The sequence below is a fragment of the Amaranthus tricolor genome, chromosome 11 (genome assembly GCF_026212465.1).
Source record: "Amaranthus tricolor cultivar Red isolate AtriRed21 chromosome 11, ASM2621246v1, whole genome shotgun sequence".
Taxonomy (NCBI): Eukaryota; Viridiplantae; Streptophyta; class Magnoliopsida; order Caryophyllales; family Amaranthaceae; genus Amaranthus; species Amaranthus tricolor.
The window spans coordinates 1801365-1823173 of record NC_080057.1 but is presented as its reverse complement, the minus strand read 5'-3'; the positions used below and the strand labels follow the sequence as shown (position 1 = coordinate 1823173).

At 32.6% G+C, this 21809-nt stretch overlaps 1 protein-coding gene, 1 long non-coding RNA gene and 1 other non-coding gene across 3 annotated transcripts in view; 1 reads left to right on the top strand and 2 right to left on the bottom strand.

Moving 5' to 3' along the window:
- Positions 1-770, bottom strand: part of LOC130826435 (uncharacterized) — a 783-nt gene extending 13 nt beyond the window's left edge. Inside the window, exon 1 of the mRNA XM_057692024.1 lies at positions 1-770. This exon is cut by the window's left edge and continues 13 nt beyond it. Within this exon, the coding sequence (XP_057548007.1) occupies positions 1-770 (770 nt within the window).
- Positions 771-6710: 5940 nt separating this feature from the next.
- Positions 6711-6826, top strand: LOC130827971 (U5 spliceosomal RNA). The gene has a single exon (XR_009047284.1). It is a non-coding gene; the product is annotated as a U5 spliceosomal RNA (small nuclear RNA).
- A 4886-nt stretch (positions 6827-11712) lies between these two features.
- LOC130827283 (uncharacterized) lies at positions 11713-18672 on the bottom strand. Its single transcript, XR_009047191.1, has 3 exons — positions 18484-18672; positions 18295-18359; positions 11713-13012 (listed from the first exon to the last, which is right to left on the bottom strand). It is a non-coding gene; the product is annotated as an uncharacterized LOC130827283 (long non-coding RNA).
- Between the last annotated feature and the right edge of the window lie 3137 nt (positions 18673-21809).

Genomic DNA, 21809 nt, shown 5'->3' with positions numbered 1-21809 from the left:
AGGAATCCTTTTAGTTTCGGGTTCAGGAACCAAGCATCATAGCATCGGAAAGGTTTCGGGCCCCAGTTGATCCCATCCTCAAGCGATAGCAGTAGGGGGTTGTGATCAGAGATACTTCTTTTTAGCCCTATCAAATTCAAGTTTGGAAATTTGGTTAGCAATGTCTGACAACACAGGGCTCTATCTAGTTTGCTCTTCGATTCGTTTCTTCTCCAAGTAAACTTCACACCATGTAGCGGTATATCAATAAGGTTTAAATCTGTAATCCATTCCGAGAACTCCCTCATGCTCTGATCACATCTGAACGTTCCAGATCTTTCCGTAGGATGTAACACAGTATTGAAATCTCCCATCAGAAGGCACCGTTTGTTTATAGACACAATCCTGTTTTTTATCTCCTCCAACAGTGCATAACGTTCCGAGCGATCATTTTGGCCATAGATGACCCCTACGCAGCATTCAAACATTTCAGCAGATAGACATCCTTCTAGCAACATCCATCTGTCACCAGTGAATGTATTTGCAACCTGGAATATTGATTTGTCCCATGTAGCTATCAGCCCACCCCCATTTGTTTGGCTAGCGAACACTTCACATATATCGAAATCATCGTTTCCCCACATCCTTTTCATTCTACTTCTTATGGGTCTTTTGTGTTTTGTCTCTACCAGTCCCATAAAGGAAATTTTCTTTTCCTGCACAATATTTCTAATAGACATCGTTTTCTCACCTTTCCCAACGCCCCGAATATTCCATAACAAGAAGTTCATAATATAATAAAATAAACCAGTAACACACCAAAATTTTAAAACTTGTATCGTTCAGTGTGTCATTCCATCCAAAATCATGAGTCTTTTTGATTTTCTAAGACCCGATAAAACCACTGTTTCCTCTGTTGAAGAGATTCCAATAAGTTTCGCAGTGTTCCATGTGTTTTCCGCCTCTATGTAACTGCTTTGTATAGGCGATGATCGGTGTTCACAAGGCTTTTGATCCGATCTCACATTTAATTTCCTTTTTGGTCTTCCTCGATGCTTTTTAGAACTGGGCATTATGGTCTCACACATACACACACACACACACACACATATATATATATATATATATATATATATATATATATATATACATATATATACATGTATATATATATAAATACACACACACACACACATACATACACACACACACACACACACACACACACACACACACACACACACACACACACACACATATATATATATATATATATATATATATATATATGTCTCAAAAACGTTAATCAAAATTCTCTCTTCTCAGAATGAAATATTCTAAACGGGAAGAATATTAGGATATAAAATTATATAAATATAATTTTTAATATTGACATGTAATATTAAACATATTATAAAATACTTAAGATGACATAACAATTTTTAAGATATGCTAATAGCATTGTTTATTTGTATAACAAACTTAAATGATGTGGAATGCGTATATAAGTAGTAATAAGGGCTAATTGATTCTACTTTAAGAATAGACCATAAAACATCGTAAAATTGTAATGATTAAGACAAATTAACATTAAAATGAACGAAATAAGATAAGTTTCAACTTATTTCCAAAATTAAGCGTGAAATTCCAAACATGTGGTTTGGGGCTGTTCGCAGTTAGTCAATAAAATAAAATAGCTATTCGTAGTTACTAGTTTGACTTTTTTAGAACTGTTCGCAGTGAATAACTGCGAACAGCTACTTTACTTTACTTTTTTTTTTTCCTAATTATTGAGTTCTTATTTGTTGTATTTGTATTAGAGACATTAGAATAAATTATTATAAGTCAATGTATGTTTCAGGTGGGATGATTCATCGCCAAAACTCTTACCATTCGTAAGTCAAAGCTTGGAGGCTATGATATAGTAAATAAACATATATATACAACTAAATATATACAAATTTTTGAAATATACAACTAAATAAACATATATATATACATAGTCAATCCAAATACACAAAAACAAAAAACTAACGCTCATGACCCTCATGTACCATATCCAACTGAGTTGGTCTCCTACGCCTCCTACAGTAGTAAGAGGCGTTCGGGTGTCGCTCTAGCAGAGGAGGGGATTGGTACTGGGATGGCTGCGATGGCCCAGCCTGTGAGGTCCCTGCAACGTCAACGGGGTATGAAAGGTCCATCTCCTCCAAATGATAGTTATAAGCAGGAGATGAGACGTGCGCATCCACGGTAGTCGGTGAGGACTCCGCAGCGACTTCCGATATGAAGTGCTGGAACTGTGTGCCGACGAGCATGCCTTGCGCAATCTCCCTCACCGGCTCCTCGTGGCTGTACCGCATCACTGCTGCCGCACCTTGTGCCTAAAATTAATATTTAGTTAATGTAATATTATATTATGTAATCGGTAACTTAATCATTTAAATGCAAATGAAGACTTACAAATTGGGTCATCGTAGGCGCAGCAGGTGCATAATGTGATGCTGCGATGATGCCATGTGGTGTCATACATCGGCGAGTGATGGAGAGGAACCACGACATGTTGTCTGGTGTAGTAGGTGCACCATGAAAATCGATCGGTGCACCTTGGGCCAACAGCTCAAGCCTACGATCCCAACGAGCGATGTGGCGCCAGTTGATCTCCATCCAGTTTGCCGTACCCTGATTCTCTCGCGAAATCAAGTGTAGCTTGGGTTCAGTGTCGCAAGGCGGTGGAACGCCCTGTACCAACCCATATTGGCGCAGTACGCACTCTAGTAGATGTACTTCGACAATGTCGAATCATATGAGTGGCACATAAGCCCTCCACGCACCTGACTGAATCCCCGAGTGCTCGGGAACAGGTTCGTAGGCTTCGGTAGGGTACGGGTCCACAAAAACTATAATATATGTTATCAAAATGTAAATGATGTGTTAATTAAATTACAGTAATGTTAATGAGTACTGAAATATGTACCTGGTTGGGTTGCAGTAGGTCTAAATAATCTCGGAAGAATCCTAGACCGGTCCCGATGTGCTTGCGCGTTCGGTGTACAAAATTCCACATGAACCATACGCAACATTTGGTGGGGGTTGTTACGGAGGAGCAGCATCACCATGACCAACGCTTCTGTAAAGTTGGCCGATAAAAATATGCTCCCACGCCCACAGCTGAAGATTGCAAATGTAAATAGTATGTAATTCACCAAATGTGGATTAGAATTAAATGTTATTGTTATTGTTATTACCCAGAGATCGTCAAGTAAAGTCAAGCATAGGAGTTATATTTCATTGCTTATTTTATCAGCAAGCAAGACAGCTTCTATCAAATATAGAAGGTACGCCTTGGCGTACCTCGCAATGGTGCCCTTATCAGCACCTACGGGGAAATGTGAGAAGGTCTGAACCAACCATGTGCACTGCAAACCACTCCCCTTAATGACTTTCGTTGGAGGGCGTTCTCCCAATATGTGGTGAACCATGTCACGCCAGTTTGATAGCTGGCATCCGGTGGTAGACACGACACGTCCCTCGATAGGAAGCCGTGTTAATAAGGCTACATCAAGCAGTGTGATGGTAGCCTCACCTAGAGGAAGATGAAAGGTGTGCGTCTCCTGACGCCATCTCTCCACTAGTGCTGTGATAATAGCATGGTCGACTCTACCATACGCTACGAGGTGAAATTCATACAACCTCGTGAGCTCAAGGTACGAGACGATCCTCTCATCGATCACCCACGGAACAGAATCTGGATGCTTGGTGCCTAACGTGCCTGTATCGGAAACCTATGAATATAGACATTTAAATAAGTTACTTGTATGTTATCATTAGTAAAATGCAAATCATTAATATCGGACACCTAACCTAGGCATCCCAAAGAGGAGTGCTCTTGTGCTCCTGTTGCATAGTTAACACACTAGTGTCATGGGGTCCTGGGGCTGCTGGATCCATCTCCTTTACTACTGTGTACGCAGTAACTTTAGTTAACATTACTATTATAAGCATTAGGTATCATACATTTGTGTTGTAAGTTTAACATAAGATTTGGCATCTATATGTTATAGAGTATCATACTAGTATAATATATATAGTATATTACCTGGAGTTACAGGTTCTAGTGTTGTGACCTTCACTCCCACAACGACGACAACTATTTCGTTTTTTTTCCCTTATCCATTTCGTTAGCAATTCTCTTAGACTTAGGCCTTCCTTTACCACGAATTTGATCGGGATCATGTCTAAGTTCAAAGCTCGTGTATTCAGGCCATGATCTCTTATCGATCATTGGCATAAAGTAATGTTCGTATGTACTTGCATAACTTTGAGAAGTATAGTATGGATCCACAAACCGCTCATATGAAAGGTGTCATTTGATGCAAACAACAAGTACATGTGAACAAGGTAGGTGGTATATCTCAAGTTTGTAACATATGCACTTCATTTGATTCAAGTCCACATGTTGAATCTTACCCCCCTTGGACGATCCTCTATTTCCCCTTCCAGTCTTAATTTCGAATACACCTCTTCTATTGATAATCCTGGTGGCGTACGATGTGTACATGTGTCATCCAAGTAACTATGCACTAGCACGTTCACGTCTTTAAACAAAATAATCGTTTACCCGATAGAAGGTGAATTCAACAAGTGTTTACAAAGGTAAGAAACGTACACCTTTCATCACATAGTTGAAAACTTCAGCTAAATTCGTGTTAGTAACGCCATACCTATGACCTCCATCATGACACAACGACCACTTAGACATCTCACCCACGTCATTAATCTAGAAAATTGCCTCTCGTTTTGCAGTCCCGATTGCCTTTACGCCATTCATTACCTTAACTTGTTGTCTTTGCTCAGCAGTTCTACCAAACAACTTCTTCAGCTCAACATTTCCAATAATATATAATATACATCAAATTCAACCAATTCAATATGCTTATCAACAACAATACTTCAAAAAACAACATAAAGCTATGAAAACAATTAAACATTACCTTATATAAGTAATTTTTTTCAACATTCCTTAAAGTTATTTTCATTTGTCATTTTAAATTGTTTTATTTGTTATTGCAATAAAAAATCTTTCTATTTACATGCAATTTTGGACAAAATTAACATTATTATCTTTATTTTAATATTTTAATAATGCTTATGGTCCCCACATGTCTTCCACGCACTAACTTCATTTTAACATTTTTATATTGTTTATGGTCCCATTTGTTTCTTTTTAACTTTATAAATATATTTTTATAATTTGTGGGTCCCTATATTTTTTCCATTAATTTTATTTTAATATTATTTTTAATGTTTATGGTTCTCATTTTTCCTTCATTAAATTTATTCCTCAATAAAATAATATATTTAATATCTAAAAAATTTTATTTTTTCTTAATTACCCTGAACATTTCTTGTGAAAAGTTCTTTAAGAAACGAAGGGATTAATAAATTACATAACCTTTGAAACTTCAATGGTAGGCAATTTTTCTAAAAAAATGGATGTAATTTGAGCGGGTATAAATTCACTTTTCCGCACAAAATACTAAAAATTGTAGTAGTGTGGCCAAAATACTCTTGAGGCTTGACATAATTAGTGAACTGAACAAATTGGAAAAATACTCATGCATAGAGCTGTTCAAAACAAACCCAACCCGAAAATCTGACCCGGAATCGAAAATTATCCGACCCGAAAAAATGTAAGTTTTTTAGGTTTACCGAACCGCAATTACCCGAACCGATACTTCACTCGAACCGTTTTGATAACCGAAAAGGGCAAAATCGAACTCGAACTGCAACCGAATTTTATAACCGACATATAAACCTTAACAGATGTTACCCGAATGAGCAGTGATCGACCCGAGTCAAATCCGACCCGAATTATGCACGTAACCGAATGTAACCTGACTAAAACCGATTAAGATCGAACTGTTTTTAACCCGAACTGATACAAACCCGATCGATTATTAATCGAACTGTTTTTAACCCGAACTGATACAAACCCGAACCGATGGTAAATCGAACTGTTATAAATCCAAATCAAATTTTCACCTAATTTTAGCAAATTAAGTCCAATTTCAGTTTTCTAATAATACGGAAAAAAAAAGAACACAAGTTCTATACAGAAGAGATTGCATATAGAAAATATATATATATATATATATATATATATATATATATATATATATATATATATATATATATATATATATATATATATATATATATATATATATATATATATATATATATATATATATATATATATGTATATATATATAAACTAATTGAAATAAATTGATCTGCCTATTAGGGCTGGCAAAAGCTAACCCGACCTGCTAACCTGATCTGAAACCGACTCGAAATTAGCGGGTTTGGGTTTAGATTTTTGACTCAATTAATTAAATGGGTCAACCCGACCTGATTTGTCTATTAAATGGGTTAGGTTCATTTAAACCCGAAAAAAACCTGTTTATCCCATTTATTAAATTTAAGACGAATCAACATTTGCCAAATACTTCGTAAAACTAAGATAATACCAATTACCATGTATTGAGGGATTTGTCAGCTGAAGATGACTTTCAATAAGAAAGGAAGTTGTCCCACATCGGCTAAGGGATTTGTCAGCTGAAGATGACTTTCAATAACAAAGGAAGTTGTCCCACATCGGCTATGAAAGATATTAATAAAAGAAAAATTCTTTAAATCACTTCCACAGATCTCATACCAACTTACGCAGCCACGCCGTGAGCACAAAGCAAACTATTCTTTCGCCTTTTACTAAAGAATATCGTGTGCTCGCTGCATTAAGTGGCATACGTTTATTTTTGGAGGATGCCTTTAATTAAGGTTAAATGGGTCAAATGACCTAAAATATATGAATTTAATGACCTAAAAAAAAAGTAGGTTAAATGGGTCATTAGCAGGTTGATCCGATCTGTTACAGATCAGGTAGGGGTTTCAATTTTTGACCCATTAATTAAATGGGTCAGGTTCAGGTTAAGGGTTTATTGACCCATTTATATATGATCCGAACCTGAAAATGTCCCAACCCGACCTGTTTGACACCCCTATCTGCTATATCTGATAAAACAATCGGTAATTATTTTTTGTAAGTAAATGAGCATACATCAATTAAAAACCTGACTAATAACTTATTTCGATATTGACCCGATCAATAGTTATTCGTAACCGGTAACTACTCGAAAAATAAAGCTCGAACCCGATCTGTACCCGAAAAAACCGAACCAATTAGTAATCGATGACAACCCGAGACCGATTGACACTCGACACGAACTTCAACCGACACCGAACTGATGCTAACCCGATAGCTTGAATAACCGATCTCTAACCGACTCGACCCGAGTGTGACCCGTTGTAACACACAGCCGAAAAATAACCAATCCGAAATGCAACCGAACCGAATAACACCCGTCCGAAACCGACCCGATCAACCGAATGAACACCTCTACTCAAGCATTATTATAAAATAATAAAACTAGAGAAATTAGAAACATAAGGTCAAATACAAATCTCAGATATATTCGTGTGCTGCAAGTTACCTGCAATTTTTATAAGGAAAATACAAATGATAAAATAGATATTTGTAAGTTGTATATAAATAATTTATAAAATGCCCCCATGCAATCAAACTAATTCTACTTCAAGATAAAAAAAAAAAAGGAAAAAAAAATTGAATGTTATTATGAAGCAAGTATAAATTCATTTTTCCGCACAAAATACTAACTATTGTAGGAGTGTGGACAAAATACTCTTGCGTCTTGGCATAACAATTGAATTGAATAAATTGAAAAAAATATTTATGCATGTTTTTAAATATTATAGACTAGGAAAACTAGAAACATACGCTTAGGCCTGTATTGCAAGTTACCTGTAATTCTTATAGGTAGTGTTTGGCAACATATATATCATTTGAAAATAGAAAAATTAAATTTTGGTATTCAAATTTAAAAATTGTAAATGACACCTATATACTTGTAATTTGCAAATTTGATACTTATCACATTTTATATTGTTATTGCAATTCTATGGAATTGACCTAATTTCACATTTCCAAATTCAAGATTTGCCAAATATAGTATTTGGCCCAATTTAACATTTGAAAATGAATTTCAAGTTGCCAAAGATAACAATAAAGAAATACAAATGACAAAATATATATTTAAAAGTCATATAAAAAAAGTTTATAAAATGCCCCCAAGACAAAAAAAAAAAAAAAAAAAACATCCTTATATAAGTAGTAATTGATATGATTGCTAGATTAGAGCCTAAAGTATGAAACTTTATCTCTAATATTACCAAGAATAAAGATATGAAGCTTCTTGAAGTAACAAATTACTCTGTCAATGAAAATAGCAATGTATATAAGAAATAAAAAGCAACATAAAGACAAAGATTTAGGAGGTCCACCCAACTCGAGCTATACATCCTTGGTGTTGTGCAGTTTTCTTGATTAGTATTAAAGCAATGGAATTCAAAGAGCTCAAACAAAGGAGGAATTACATTAGAGAATAGAAGAGAGGAAGTAGGCTATATATTTAGGATTAAGGGTTAGAGTGATTACATAAATTACAATGAGTGTAAGAACCTCATATTTATAAGGACTGAATACTTAATAATTTGCATAGGAAAAATCACCAGTAAATAAAGCAATAACAACCGCAGATTACTAAACTACACAAAACAAAATTGGGAGCTGAAGGGGTGCTTGTTCAAGCATCACCCTAACTCATTTGAGCACATAAATTTTCCATTCATTGTCTTCCTGGGCACTAAATGCATTCATTGTTTGCTTCTAATCTGCTGCCTCGTTCAAGGCAAGTGCCTTTATTCTAGTGCCTTGTTCGAGCACTTTACCAGCAACATCCGACATTTGCACTACCTCATTAAGAATATTGATCACACACTTTGTTCTCACCATAACAGACAACTTTACAATGCTCCCACAAACTCTCATGCATTAACATACACTTAAACACACTCTTTATGGTGCACTCAAGTCCTTATAACTCCAACAGTAATAAAATACATAACCTTTTAAACTTGGATAGTAGATATTTTTCAAAATATATGTAATTGGAGCAGATATAAAATTACTTTTGAACTAATCAATTATAAATTATCCTACATAGTACTAACATATTGATTTTAAAATATATTCTATATAAGATCAATTTTAATGTTTATTTATTATATATAACTAGCAATTTACTCGTGCTATGCTAGGTATTCAAGAGATTTTTTTAAAACAAATTTATAATACGGAGTATATATTTAACCAACGTTGCTAAATTACAAAATAGGGATTTAAGTCATGAATGTAATTAAACAATAATGACACATATATGTATATTATTATATAGGTAACAATATAGATTTAAGTTTAAACAATTAAACTGTAAAAATTTTATAATATACCACAAAAAATAATTAATTTATTATATATTTTTATATTAATAATTTTACAATGATTATAAAAGTAAATAAACACAATGGTTATATTTGGTATATGATTGATGTAAAAATGGTAACAAAATCAGTGTAGGAAACCCTAGAATATCATGGTGATGAAGAATGTCATATTGCAACGGCTCTATTGACTCTTCATCATACTCAAGAGAAGAGCAAGACACACAATCTACATCTACTATCAAACGTCCAAAGGTCTATGTTGTAGATGAACAGTTCTTCATTTGTTTAGCTCTCATTAGTCTTTTGTTCTTATAAGTTAGAGAGCTAAAGTTATTGTTTTAAGCCTTTTGTTTCGAATACTTTGTAAAATACTTACTTTTCTCATTTGTGAGTGTTGGGTTTTGTCTTTGATTAATAAGGGAATTAGTAAATCGTTATTCAAGGGAAGAACGTGGTGTTTAAAAAGATAGATAGATTTTCTTAGTGATCTAGATTTCAATTAATAAAAAAGGTTGAAACCTAAGAGTTGTAAGAACCCATAGGCGGAAGAGTAGACTATTTGTAACCAATCCTCGATAATAAAGTATTGTCTTTATTTTTGCACTTTATTTTGTTTATTTATAAGTTACTAAAAATCATCCTAAATTTCTAATAACAATTTCTAAAAACTGTTTGAAGCCACGTACAAAGCCTTGAAACTGCATTTCAAACAAATAAAGATCTGCCAAAAACTCTCTGTCCATCCCCCAAGACATTTATAGTACTCCTATAAACCTGAAATCCCCTCCATTCTCGATTCTTCAAAAACATACTTTCATTAATCTAATCCCTAAAATCAAAATCTTTCACTCACCATTGAAATTAGGGTTTAAATTATCTGCAACTTTCACAACATATAGAGTTCAATTTCACAATTTAGTTTGTCTTCTTGTGTAATTCATTGATGTTATTCTTCCGAAATGGTTAGTGAATTCCCATTTCTTTTTTTTTTTTCTTTTATTTTAGTTTGATTTTGCCATGTAATTTTTAATTATATAAAGAGGAAGAACATTAACTTCCTCCTTCAATTTTAGAATTTTCCCCATTAAAACTACATTTGTCAGCCTCCTTCAATTTTTTTTTCTTTTAAAATGGTTTTTCTGTTGAAATACATCACTTTCCTACTAAAAGAAGTTGCAATAAAAATCCTACTGAAAAAGGTGTTCATCAATGTTTAATTCACCATGGTTGTAAAACACAACCCAACAGAATCTAATACATTAAAAAAAACACATACATGCCATTTTAACAAGATTAAAAATTTCTCCAACCCGGGCAATATGCATTTTTGCTACTAATCCATTATCATATTTCACAATATTTTTGAAAGTAGAACCTCTACTATGTGAAGAAGAACAATGTGACTTCATTTTTGAAAATTAAAAAAGATTTAAAGAAGCAAAAGATGGAAAGAAGTATTTTCTCTCTCCTATTTTTATGGGTTATTAATGGTGTTTAACCATGAAAGGCGGTTATGAAGGAGAAAGAGTTATAAGGAAGAAGAAAGAGTTGTGTCTAACGACTAGTTGTCACCTACTGTGATCGGTAACATTTTTGCAAGGCATGCTGCCGACAACTAAAAGACAAATGTTTGTATTATATAAATAGATTGAATAATTCACGATAAATTTTCTTCTTCTTCCAGATGTTGAATTTGATTCTCCTCGTACCCCTCCCTTTTTCTTAGCCTACCCATAATCAAAAACAAATATTACTTTTGACAATTATAAATTAGTCTAATGGCTGAAAGTCATGTTGTTAAAATCGCAATTCTAATTTAAATCAAAATCAACTCTCACTATCGAATCGTCAAATATTCGTAGAATCCAATAATTCTACAATTTTGCAAAAACTAAGTTATATTGTTTAGTCACTTTTATTGTAAAAGAACACTTAAAATTCATTTGATATATTAAAAACTTTAATCCCTCTTGTATAAGACCATTTCACCATAAGACGAGTCTATACTAAAGGCCCATTAGTAATAAAAACATAAAAAAAATGAAATTTAAATTCACTCAGTTTTTTTTAGTAGTTTGAGTTGACCCAATTGAAGTCGTCGACCTCAATAAAAAATTAATGTAAAAACTTTGTTATTATTCAAAAAATACATATATGCTTCTTCTTTGTTCCATTGGTTTCTTTTATTTTGATGAATTGACAAACATAATAAGATATACACTAATTATATAATTATATAATAATATTTTAATGAAAATACAATACCAAGGATTCTGAGACCTCAAAAAATTAAACAACTCCAAGTACATTGATCAAGATTATGTTATAGGTTTATTAAAGCCATATTGAATTGTAACAATTTCAAAGCCCTAATTTCAGCACACCAAATAAAAAACTCAATATTTTTCATAATCAATAGTGCATAAATTATCAATTATGAACACCAATTCAATTAATAATAAGTAATTCAAATCAAATGAAAACAAAACTCAACTAGTATTCTAGATCAAAAAAAACTATAAGGTAGCAAGAACTTTCATTAAAGACCTAAGAGTCCTAACTCCCAACCCATGTTGTTCATAAAACAACCATATTATGATCAAGATTCTCAATTTAAACGTTAAAAAGCAAATAACATTTAGCATTTTTGTAGAGTATTTTTAGAATTGGTAGAATCATATAATGCTAATTGCAATTCTAACGATTCAACTTGCAATTATAACTGATTCTGATTCTAGTAACGAATTAATCTGTGAGTGTATATTTGGATCAATTTGAATCACAATTTTAACAATTTTAGCTGAATGTTTAGTTTTCATTTTCCTTGCACGTTTCTGTAGCCTATTTCTAAATCTAAAAAAAAACACTACTTTGAGATTGAGAAGACAAAGAAAATCAAGCATATCCTTACAGAAGCTAATGAAATAGTGTATAAGATTACATCGAAGATCATTTTTCGATCATACTCCAAATCGAGTATTATGTGTTCTATCTGCTCGGATATTTTGTAGACTTTCTAATATCTTGTACTTTGATTATACTTATAAATATATTGCGTATGAAAGAAGCTTATTTACTCATTCGTCCCACTTAATTTTCTATACTTGGATGAAAAAACTTTATACGATAATAACAATGTATGTAGTAAATTGAATAGGATAGAGGAGTTACAGTTATTTCTCTTCCATACCTTTATAAAAGTAGGTAAATAATCCAATATAGTTTGTAAGATCCAAATATAAATAAAAAAATAAAAAAATAAATAAAAAAAAAAAAAAAAAAACCCATTCTCAATAATAATAGTACCAAAATCAAGCCTAATGTATATAATCTGTATAACATCAGTATCAACCTCCTTTTCCACTGATTCAAGGTAAATAATCAAATAGTAAGATAAGCAAAGTTTAGAATTGTGTCACAAAAGACAACACAATGGATTAAAAGAGATAACAAAATTACACAAAAATAGGAAAGAAAAATCCTTTTTAGTAAAGAGAAAATCTTCTGGTTCATGAACAATGAACATAACATACAGCATACTGTGTGTACAGGTTTGGACTTTCAAGTTGAAATTGAAACATGTGTTCTGCTTACGAGTTTACGTGCCCTGAAACATTCAAAAACATACGAAAAAGGAACTGAACTATTGTTAGGCGCCCTCGATATATACTTCTTTGTCTCTCTTATTTTTCTTATGTAAATAAGGCAAAATGAGTAGAGGACTGAGAAGCATTTCTCGCATCTATACAGTAAATACAACAGCATTATATGGATATGGAGTAACAAATCAACTATTATTCCCTAATTTCACCAATAACACCCCTTGCTAAGGGGAAAGAGTTTGATTATCGTGTATTAAGTCTCCAGATTTTTTACGCTCATAACAAAACAAACTAATCTTTACTACTTTTATATTTGCAAATGTTTAGAACAAAATCACCAGTGGCATAAACCATAATGCAACAACAACACAATAACACCTAAGCCTTAATCCCCAAAGATTGGGGTCAGCTACACGAACCAATAGATAGAATTCCAATGGTTATCCACATAAACACTAAAATGAGCAACTCGAAGCAGCCTAGATGAAGGGTAGATCATCACCCTTGTTTACGAATTCACACGTGTATTAATCAATCAACCCATAAACTTTTGTTAGAAACTTAGAGCATAAAGACTTGGATCGCCGTTAAATTGAACATGAGAGAACACACAGATATATTATTCCAGTAACTTATAAAATTTGAACTACAATTAGCAAGATAGATGTCAAATATTCATCACTAAGCAATCATCAACTTTCTATGCTTACAATCTTTTGATAGTTGACAACAAAAAGTTACTTTTGTGTAGGTAAATTAAAATGTCTTTAATGCAAAGATATTAAATTCTAAGAAAAATATGCCAAGAAGGTAATAAAAGATAACCAAATCAAGAGAAAACTCTTCAAGTCATCTTCAAATATGGAAAAAAAAAAATGAAAGTTTTAATAATTAATAATAATGTTGATGAAATTTAATAATATGGTAATTGTCTAAATGTTTATTAGCCAACTTCAAAAACCTGTAAATTAAATAAGAGTAATTTCTTTTCTTCTCTCTTACCATGAAAAATCTTTTTGATTTGAACTGTGCACCAGTGGATCAATATCCAGTAGTAAAATCCTTAACAAAGTCAGATATGATAACATCCCAACTAGTTTTGCCTCGGCAATCTGTTGATGAATTTATCATTCCTCACATGCCTGAGAGCTTGATAAACAGACTGAAAGGAAGAGACAGACGAGCAAACATATGGGTGGTGGATGACAAAAAAAGGTTGGAGCATTTTCTAACGATAGTAGATCGTGAATACCGCTATTCAATCATCAGTTGGAGTATTGTCCGTCAGACCAGGGAACTCAAGGAGGGACAGGAGATAAGGTTTGGCTGGATCAATGAGAAGCTACACTTCATTGTTACACCTGAAGGTTTGTTAACTGTTAAGTAAGTTTTAGTTCTTATTTCTAGGACTCAGTTCCCTTAGACTAGATTCGGATTCAAAGTCTTAATTTTACACTAAATGAACAAACAATTTTTATCATCTTATACGTGTTTAAAAAATTTTCAACCAAAGAGAGTTTATTTATCCTCATTACACAAAAAATAGGGAAAAGATCTTTCCAAGTTCCAATCAAACATAGCCTATGTGTGCATCAGAGGTAAAACTGTGATTGGACATAAAAGCTAAAAAAATTATAATAGTATTAAGGAATTTGAGCAATGGGGTCCTATGTATATGACATTTTAGTTTATAACGTCCCCATTTATGTCAGACATAGATGATGATGAAACATATTTTGCAGAAAACGACTTCATTAATGTGGAATCTCCAGAGAAGGCTGATAGAAATGGACAGAATAGTCAAATAAAGAAGGGAGAACGCAACGATGATAATGGAGATGAACCTCCAGCAAAAAGGAATAAGTTAGACATGGGTAAGTGAGAACAACACTTGACATTACATGGCTTCTAAAACAAACTATTCTTCTATTCGTTATTTCTTAACTTTAACACAGGCAACACAACATATATCTAATACAAGCCAAGAACCTAAAATGCATAAATTAGATCTCTGCCAAAGTTGTTAAAATCGGGATTCTACTTGGAATCTTTTAGACCTGTAGAATCGAATCGTAGAATTGTAAGATTCTACAATAAACTTAAATTTGCTATCGAGTCATAATTATTCACCTCAAAAGTTTATGTTTATTAATTAAAGCTTTAGTCAATTCATTTTAAAAATGTAATAGAAAACTATTTATAATTAGTTTAAATCTTCATAACGATGAAGAAATTTATTTTTTAAAAATTAGGATGAAGGATTGTTTAATTGTAAGAAAAATTAATAAAAGATGGTACATAAGAAAATTTTAAAAAAATTTAGAATAAATTTGTAAAATGGAATCGTTAAATCGTAGGATCGTAGAATCGTGTTATGATTCTACGTCTACAAATTTTATTTTGGTTAAAATCGTAAGATTCTACCAACTTACGTAACTACCTACGATTTGAATTGGTCGCTTATTTTTGGATCCTAAAATCATAGAATTGTAGATTAGAATTGTGATTTTAACAACCATGATCTCTGCATACTTAGATAACTAACAGTTAGCTCCATTTAATCCCCCAAGGGTTCCAAATAACCCCCAAAGCCTCCATTAAAATTGCATACACGAAAACAATCTAATAGTCCAATTTATACTTATTTTAAGTTTATAGATCCTGTTTGGTTGAAAGAAATACTAGTTAATATGTTAATTCGCTACAAATAGAAAAAACTTGATATTATCTCATATTTAGTCATTTTTGCAAAACTTTGATGCCTAGATACAACATTCTTTAGGAACGAATTAAATTACGGAAAAAAAGTCAAGTACTATCTTTTAACCTTTTGTAAAGATATTGTTCTCATAGAACCCTCTTAGATCATCACAAATGTTGGCTTTATTGCAATATTGAATATTTGAGAACTCGCTATTTTCCAGCGGAAGGCACTAGCATTCTAATATGAGGTGTGTTAAGTTTAACCTACAATTTTCCAGTTATAATATATACTCAAGTCCTCAGTCCTCAAACGTTTGCCCCCAACTTCTCCAGATTCTCTTTGCAATGGTGTAATCTTAGGATTACGACTACCTACAATTATCTTGCACTGAAACTTAAATTTACAAACTTGTAGGTAAAGCTGAAGCTGAAACTGGAGCTGGAGCTGAAGCTGAAGCTGGGACTAGAGCAAAAGGTACAGGTGGAGAATCACTTCATTTAAGTTTATACATAGATTCTGTTTGGGTAAAAGAAATACTAGATAATCTCTTAACTTGGTACAAATATTAAAACAAGACATTATCTCGTATTCAACCGCTTTTGTAAAACTTTGATGCTAGATACAACGTTCTTTAGGTTACCAATTAGATTACAGAAGAATAATCAAATAGAACTATCTTTGAACCTTTTGTGAAGATATTGCTCTCATAGAACCCTTTTATATATCATCACAAATGTTGGCTTTATAGCAATATTGAATATTTGAGAACTAGCTATTTTCTAGTGGAAGGCACTAACATTCTAATATAGGGTTGTGTTAAGTTTAACCTAAAACTTTCCAGCTATGCTATATACTCAAGTTCTCAGTCCTCAAATGTTTGCCCCCAACTTCTCCGGATTCTCTATGCAATGGTGTATCACAGGATTACGACTGCCTATAATTTTCTTGCACTGAAACTTAAATTCACAAACTTGTAGTTGATGCTGAAGCTGAAGCTGAAGCTGGAGCTAGAACAAAAGGTACAGGTGGAGAATCAGTGATACAAAGCACCATTCACATTGATCTTAATACAGACCTATAAGTTCTCAGCTTCCATACACAGAGCTCATCAAGCAGTCCGTTCTACCTTGGACTCATGTTTAATTTATGGCTCCCCTATCATAAATCTTTGGGGGAAAACTAGCTCTTAGGTAGATAGTTTCGTTAATCTGGTTATGACACAAACATTTCTATCAAAGCTGCTTTAAGAGTAAGACTCAATCTTTTTAGAAACTTCAAATTTTCTAATTTAGCAAGTTTTCGCTATCTATGAGAAATTTCTTGTCTCAATTTTGCAATTTTTGAGACCAAGATCCTGCAAGTTTTATATAGGTTCATATGCAATAATAGGCGTATGTTCTAAGGACTCTAATTGGCTCATGTCTTGTGAGTTGGGAGCTACTCGAGTATGTTTAAACTTTTCACCTAGTCCAAACTAAGCTCAACTGAATAACCTCATGAACAAACTACCGGAAAAATACACTAAATAAATTGATTTTTAAATAAAATTTTTTTTAAATTACATGAATAATGAAAATGCTATAGTTGTTAGCAAATTAACTTTAGTCTACGATTGGTGCGTCTCCTCTTGTTATCAATTTGACAATTTTTGAATCAATATATAATCAACCTACATTCCTTAAAATCAATATACTCCCTACGTCCCATGAGAAATGATACACTAGGAGTAGTTATTAATTTACTATCAATTTGTAGTAGGAGAAGAAGACAAAATATGTTAGTGGGCATGAAAAAATAAGGAGTGAATGGTTTGTGAATTAGATCAAAAGAGAAAACGTGAGACTATAACTTACAATGGAAATTGTTGAAGATAATGGATATTTTAAATTGAAAAATGGGTCATTGAGGCAAGGACGTATTTACTCATTTCACGTTCTATATATGTTTACTTATTCCAAGTTTTATATTTGAGTAAATGGTTTTTCTTGCTTTTGATTTTCTGTTAGTCAAATAGATGGAAAGTGTTTGGTAGATGGCTACAAAAAACTAGCTTTTAACAAAGATAAAAAAATTCATAGATTCATTAGCTTGTTGCTTTTAAACCAATTTTTCTCAGATAAATAACAAATAGCTTTTACCAAACATCTTTATAACAACAATTGACTTACATCTCCGGCTAATATCCTAAACAATCATTTGCCAAATATAATAGATTCCAACAATACTACAACAAACCTAACAATATGAATGCTATAAGCCTATAGCCTAATTAGTTTAACATTAAGTTTCAGAACTTGAGATAATTTTATGAGAACCAGGTCTTCTCTCGGTTGGAGACAAAACCTTTCTCCACCGGGTTAAATCTTGAGTTCGATTGTCACTTAGCCCTCTCCTCCCCTCGGTCTCCCCGTAATTAAAAAAAGGAATTTGAGATATTTATGTTTCAAAATCAATCTATCCAAGTAAACGTAAATTCCAGCTAAGTTATAAACGTTGCGAGTTAAGCGGAGCAATCCTCATCAAGCTATAGTACATAGAAAAAGAACAAGATATGAAATAGATAAAAGATAATGAAAAAAGTACCTGATATTATTGATCGATCATCGTTAAACAGCCAAAAAATCACATGAATACGAACTGCGCTTCATCTGAAAAACAATTAGCAAAATTTTCAGTCAACAAATTTAGTATCTGATCAAGTATATCAAATGCATGTACTCAAAACCCTAATTGAAATAGTGGAATGAGTTCATCATACTGAAAAAAAATTACATTCTCTCTCTGAGTCGTTTTTTGTTATTGCCCAAAGGAGGTTAAAGAAGCAAAAGTAAGTGACACTACGACGACATTATTTTGTTTTTAGTTGAACATTTGGATAGAAGAGGGAAATACTTCATAGAGTTGTTTTTCTCAAAATTTGATCCCCATTTGCGAGGAAAATCAAAAGGCTCACAAACAACTTTTTTTACATAATTGAGAGTAGAAATTTTGTAGTGAACAATTTTATTTATCTAACAAATAAAAAGTTGACACTTGTTCAAATGACTTTTTTTTTATTTTTTAAATACGTTTTTTAATTTTATACATGTATTAAAAATTCGGAAATTTCATATGGTAACTCAGACTTTCGGTTTTTTACGTAGTAGAAAAACATTTTTTTAATCCACGTGATGATCTTGACTTTTCAACTTTTTCATGTGGTAGACATAAGAGGGTTTTTTTTAACGTTAAGCTATTTTTACCCAACGTAATAGCATTATTTAAAAAAAACAAACGTCGTGATCACCCTAATTTTAAATCGTAGGAGTGTAGAATCGTAGATCAACATCGGGATTCTAATATTTATGATAGCACTAAAGAAATTTTGAATAAAAATAACAAATGGTGAGATCATTTAGTATGCTTGGACAATATTAAAGAACAATTGAAATATGGAATAAATGAAAGCAAAAAATTATTCTTTTCTTTCTCTATTTATGTTTTCATAAGGAATTGAGGTGATAGCATACATTAAAGATCTGATCATCTTTGAGTACAAAAGTTGAGAATTCAGACTACCCTCATAAGGTAATAATTTCACACTTTCATCCATTGGAGTAGACACTGGGCAATACTCAAGCATATCAAAACGCTTAAATATTTTCTCAACATAGTGAGATTGACTTCATATTATTCAATCATTAGATCGTATATTCTTTATGCCTAAAACTACTTTCGTCTCCTCCATATCCTTCATTTTGAAGAACGAAGATAAATAATCCTTTACCTTCTTTACTTGCAACAAACTTGTACCGAAAATAATCATGTCATCCACATAGACAAATGATAACAATGTTGCCTTTGTTATCAAACTTGCTATATACACACTTATTCGAATGATTAAGCTCAAATCCGTATGACAAGATAGTGTCATCAAATTTTTGATGTCACTACTTTGGTGCTTGGTTTAGTCTATAAAGAGACTTCACTAGCTGGCATACCTTTTATTCTTGTCCTTTCATGATTCTATGTACAACCCGACTTACTTACTAACTATGTAAGTTAGGTCATCACAAGTTTAATTAACCAAAAAAAATCACATCTCAACCATAACCTCTGATAAAGGATCATAAAGTTCAAACTTAACTATAAAATTAATCCCAATTCCAAAACAGCTAAATCAAAGTCCAAAATAATCATACAAATTACTATAAAGTCCAAAATAACATAACCAAATCTACTACATACTTACTAAAGCCCAACATGGACACTACAACTTTTATATATACTCAAATACAAATTAACTTTCAGGTATACTCTAATCACATCTGATATCCCTTTGTTCCCGACTGGTACCAATTTGTAAGCAATCTAAAAGATAGAAACAATAGGGGGTCAAATATAACTAATTGAGCATCCAAAACAAAACAAACATGATAAATCAAAATAAAAGATTTAAAAAGCAATATCAGACTCCTAGATCTTTGTGCGCACTAGGAGTCTAGTTGAGAGGAGCACCCATAGCTCTAAGTCTATGTCACTCTCTAGTGAAGCTAGTAAATATGTTAATGACAACTCACCTCAATATAGGGACTAGGGGACATTATCCCTCTACTTTTCCAATGACCAGCTAGTGAGCCTAGTCTAGTGACCACATCAGAATATTAGCATAAGTAGTCATAACAAATTTGTATCAATAATTTTCAATTTCAAAAAGAACTTTAATGAAAGTAAATTTCAAGAAATGCAGTCTGGCCAAACCCTTTTAAGGGACTGCTACTACGCACCAACAAGGCACTTCAAGATGTTAAGACCGATTCACCAACATCAACTTGAAAGACTCCTTGACAAAAGCGTCTCCTGAAGCATAACAATAAACATAACATCACGATAGTGCGTTCGATGCTACTATACTAACATATAACTTAATAAATCTTCTACTAAAACATGATAAAATCCAAGATTTGATTTAACATATTTTGTTTTGTTTTAGATTGCTTCTTCTCATTTAGTTAGTTTTGACTCTCTATTGTTTCCTCCTTTTAGACTCGTATATTGGTACCTAGCAGGAAGGAAGGGGCAATTGAGGTGATTAGATTTCATTTTGGATGACTTTTGGTTTGGTTGAATAGTTGTTGTATAAAGACCATGCAGTCTATAGTAGAATTTTATAGTAGTCTGATTTTGTAGACTTATGTTGGACTTATGTAGTTTTGGTTATATTTTTGGACTGTGGTTTAGATGGTTAGATTTAAGATTAGTTTTTATCGTTACGTTTAGATCTTTTCACCCTTTTCATGCGTTATGATTTAAAATTCGAGTTCTTTAGGTAAGTAAACCTCGTAATCTTTTCCAACTTACTTAGCCAATAAGTAAGTGGGTTTGTTACAATGATAAACCCTTTGGGTTGTCTTATGTAGCTTTTTTTCTCTAGGTCACCATACAAGAATGTCTTTTTGACATCCATTTGATGGATAATTAAATGAAAAATTTATCGCCACCAATAACCTAATAGTGGTTATTTTTACAACTGGGGCATAGGTGTCCAAGTGATCAATAACATGCTTTTACCTAAAGTCTTAAGCCACTAACCAGGCTTTGAATTTATCGACTGCACCGTCAACATTCATTTTCTTTCCAAAAATAAATTTACTATCAATGGGTTGCACCCTGGAGGTAACTCTTCCAACACCTTAGTGTTGTTTCCCATAATTGAATCTATCTCATCATTGATGGGTTCCTCCCAAAAATCTGAGTCTGGTGATAGCTTCACCATATGTTAATGGATCTCCTTCTACTCTATATAAATATGGAATACTAGTGTAAAGATCATCTCTTGTTCCTTTAATCAAATAAACCTCAAAATTGAGTCCAAAAGATTTTCTTTTCTTCGCCTTTTACTCCTACGCAATGTCGAAGGGTTATCCTCTTCATCTTCCATGATCACTTGATCATCTTGAGGACTTCATTGTAAATCAATCTCTTTAGAATTACTATAAAGAAAAACTTTAGGTCTAATAATTGATGAAAAACAATTTTCATCAAAATAGCATCTCTTGACTCTATAATGGCGTGAACCAATATCGAATCATTGGGCTCTATAATATAAAACCTATAGG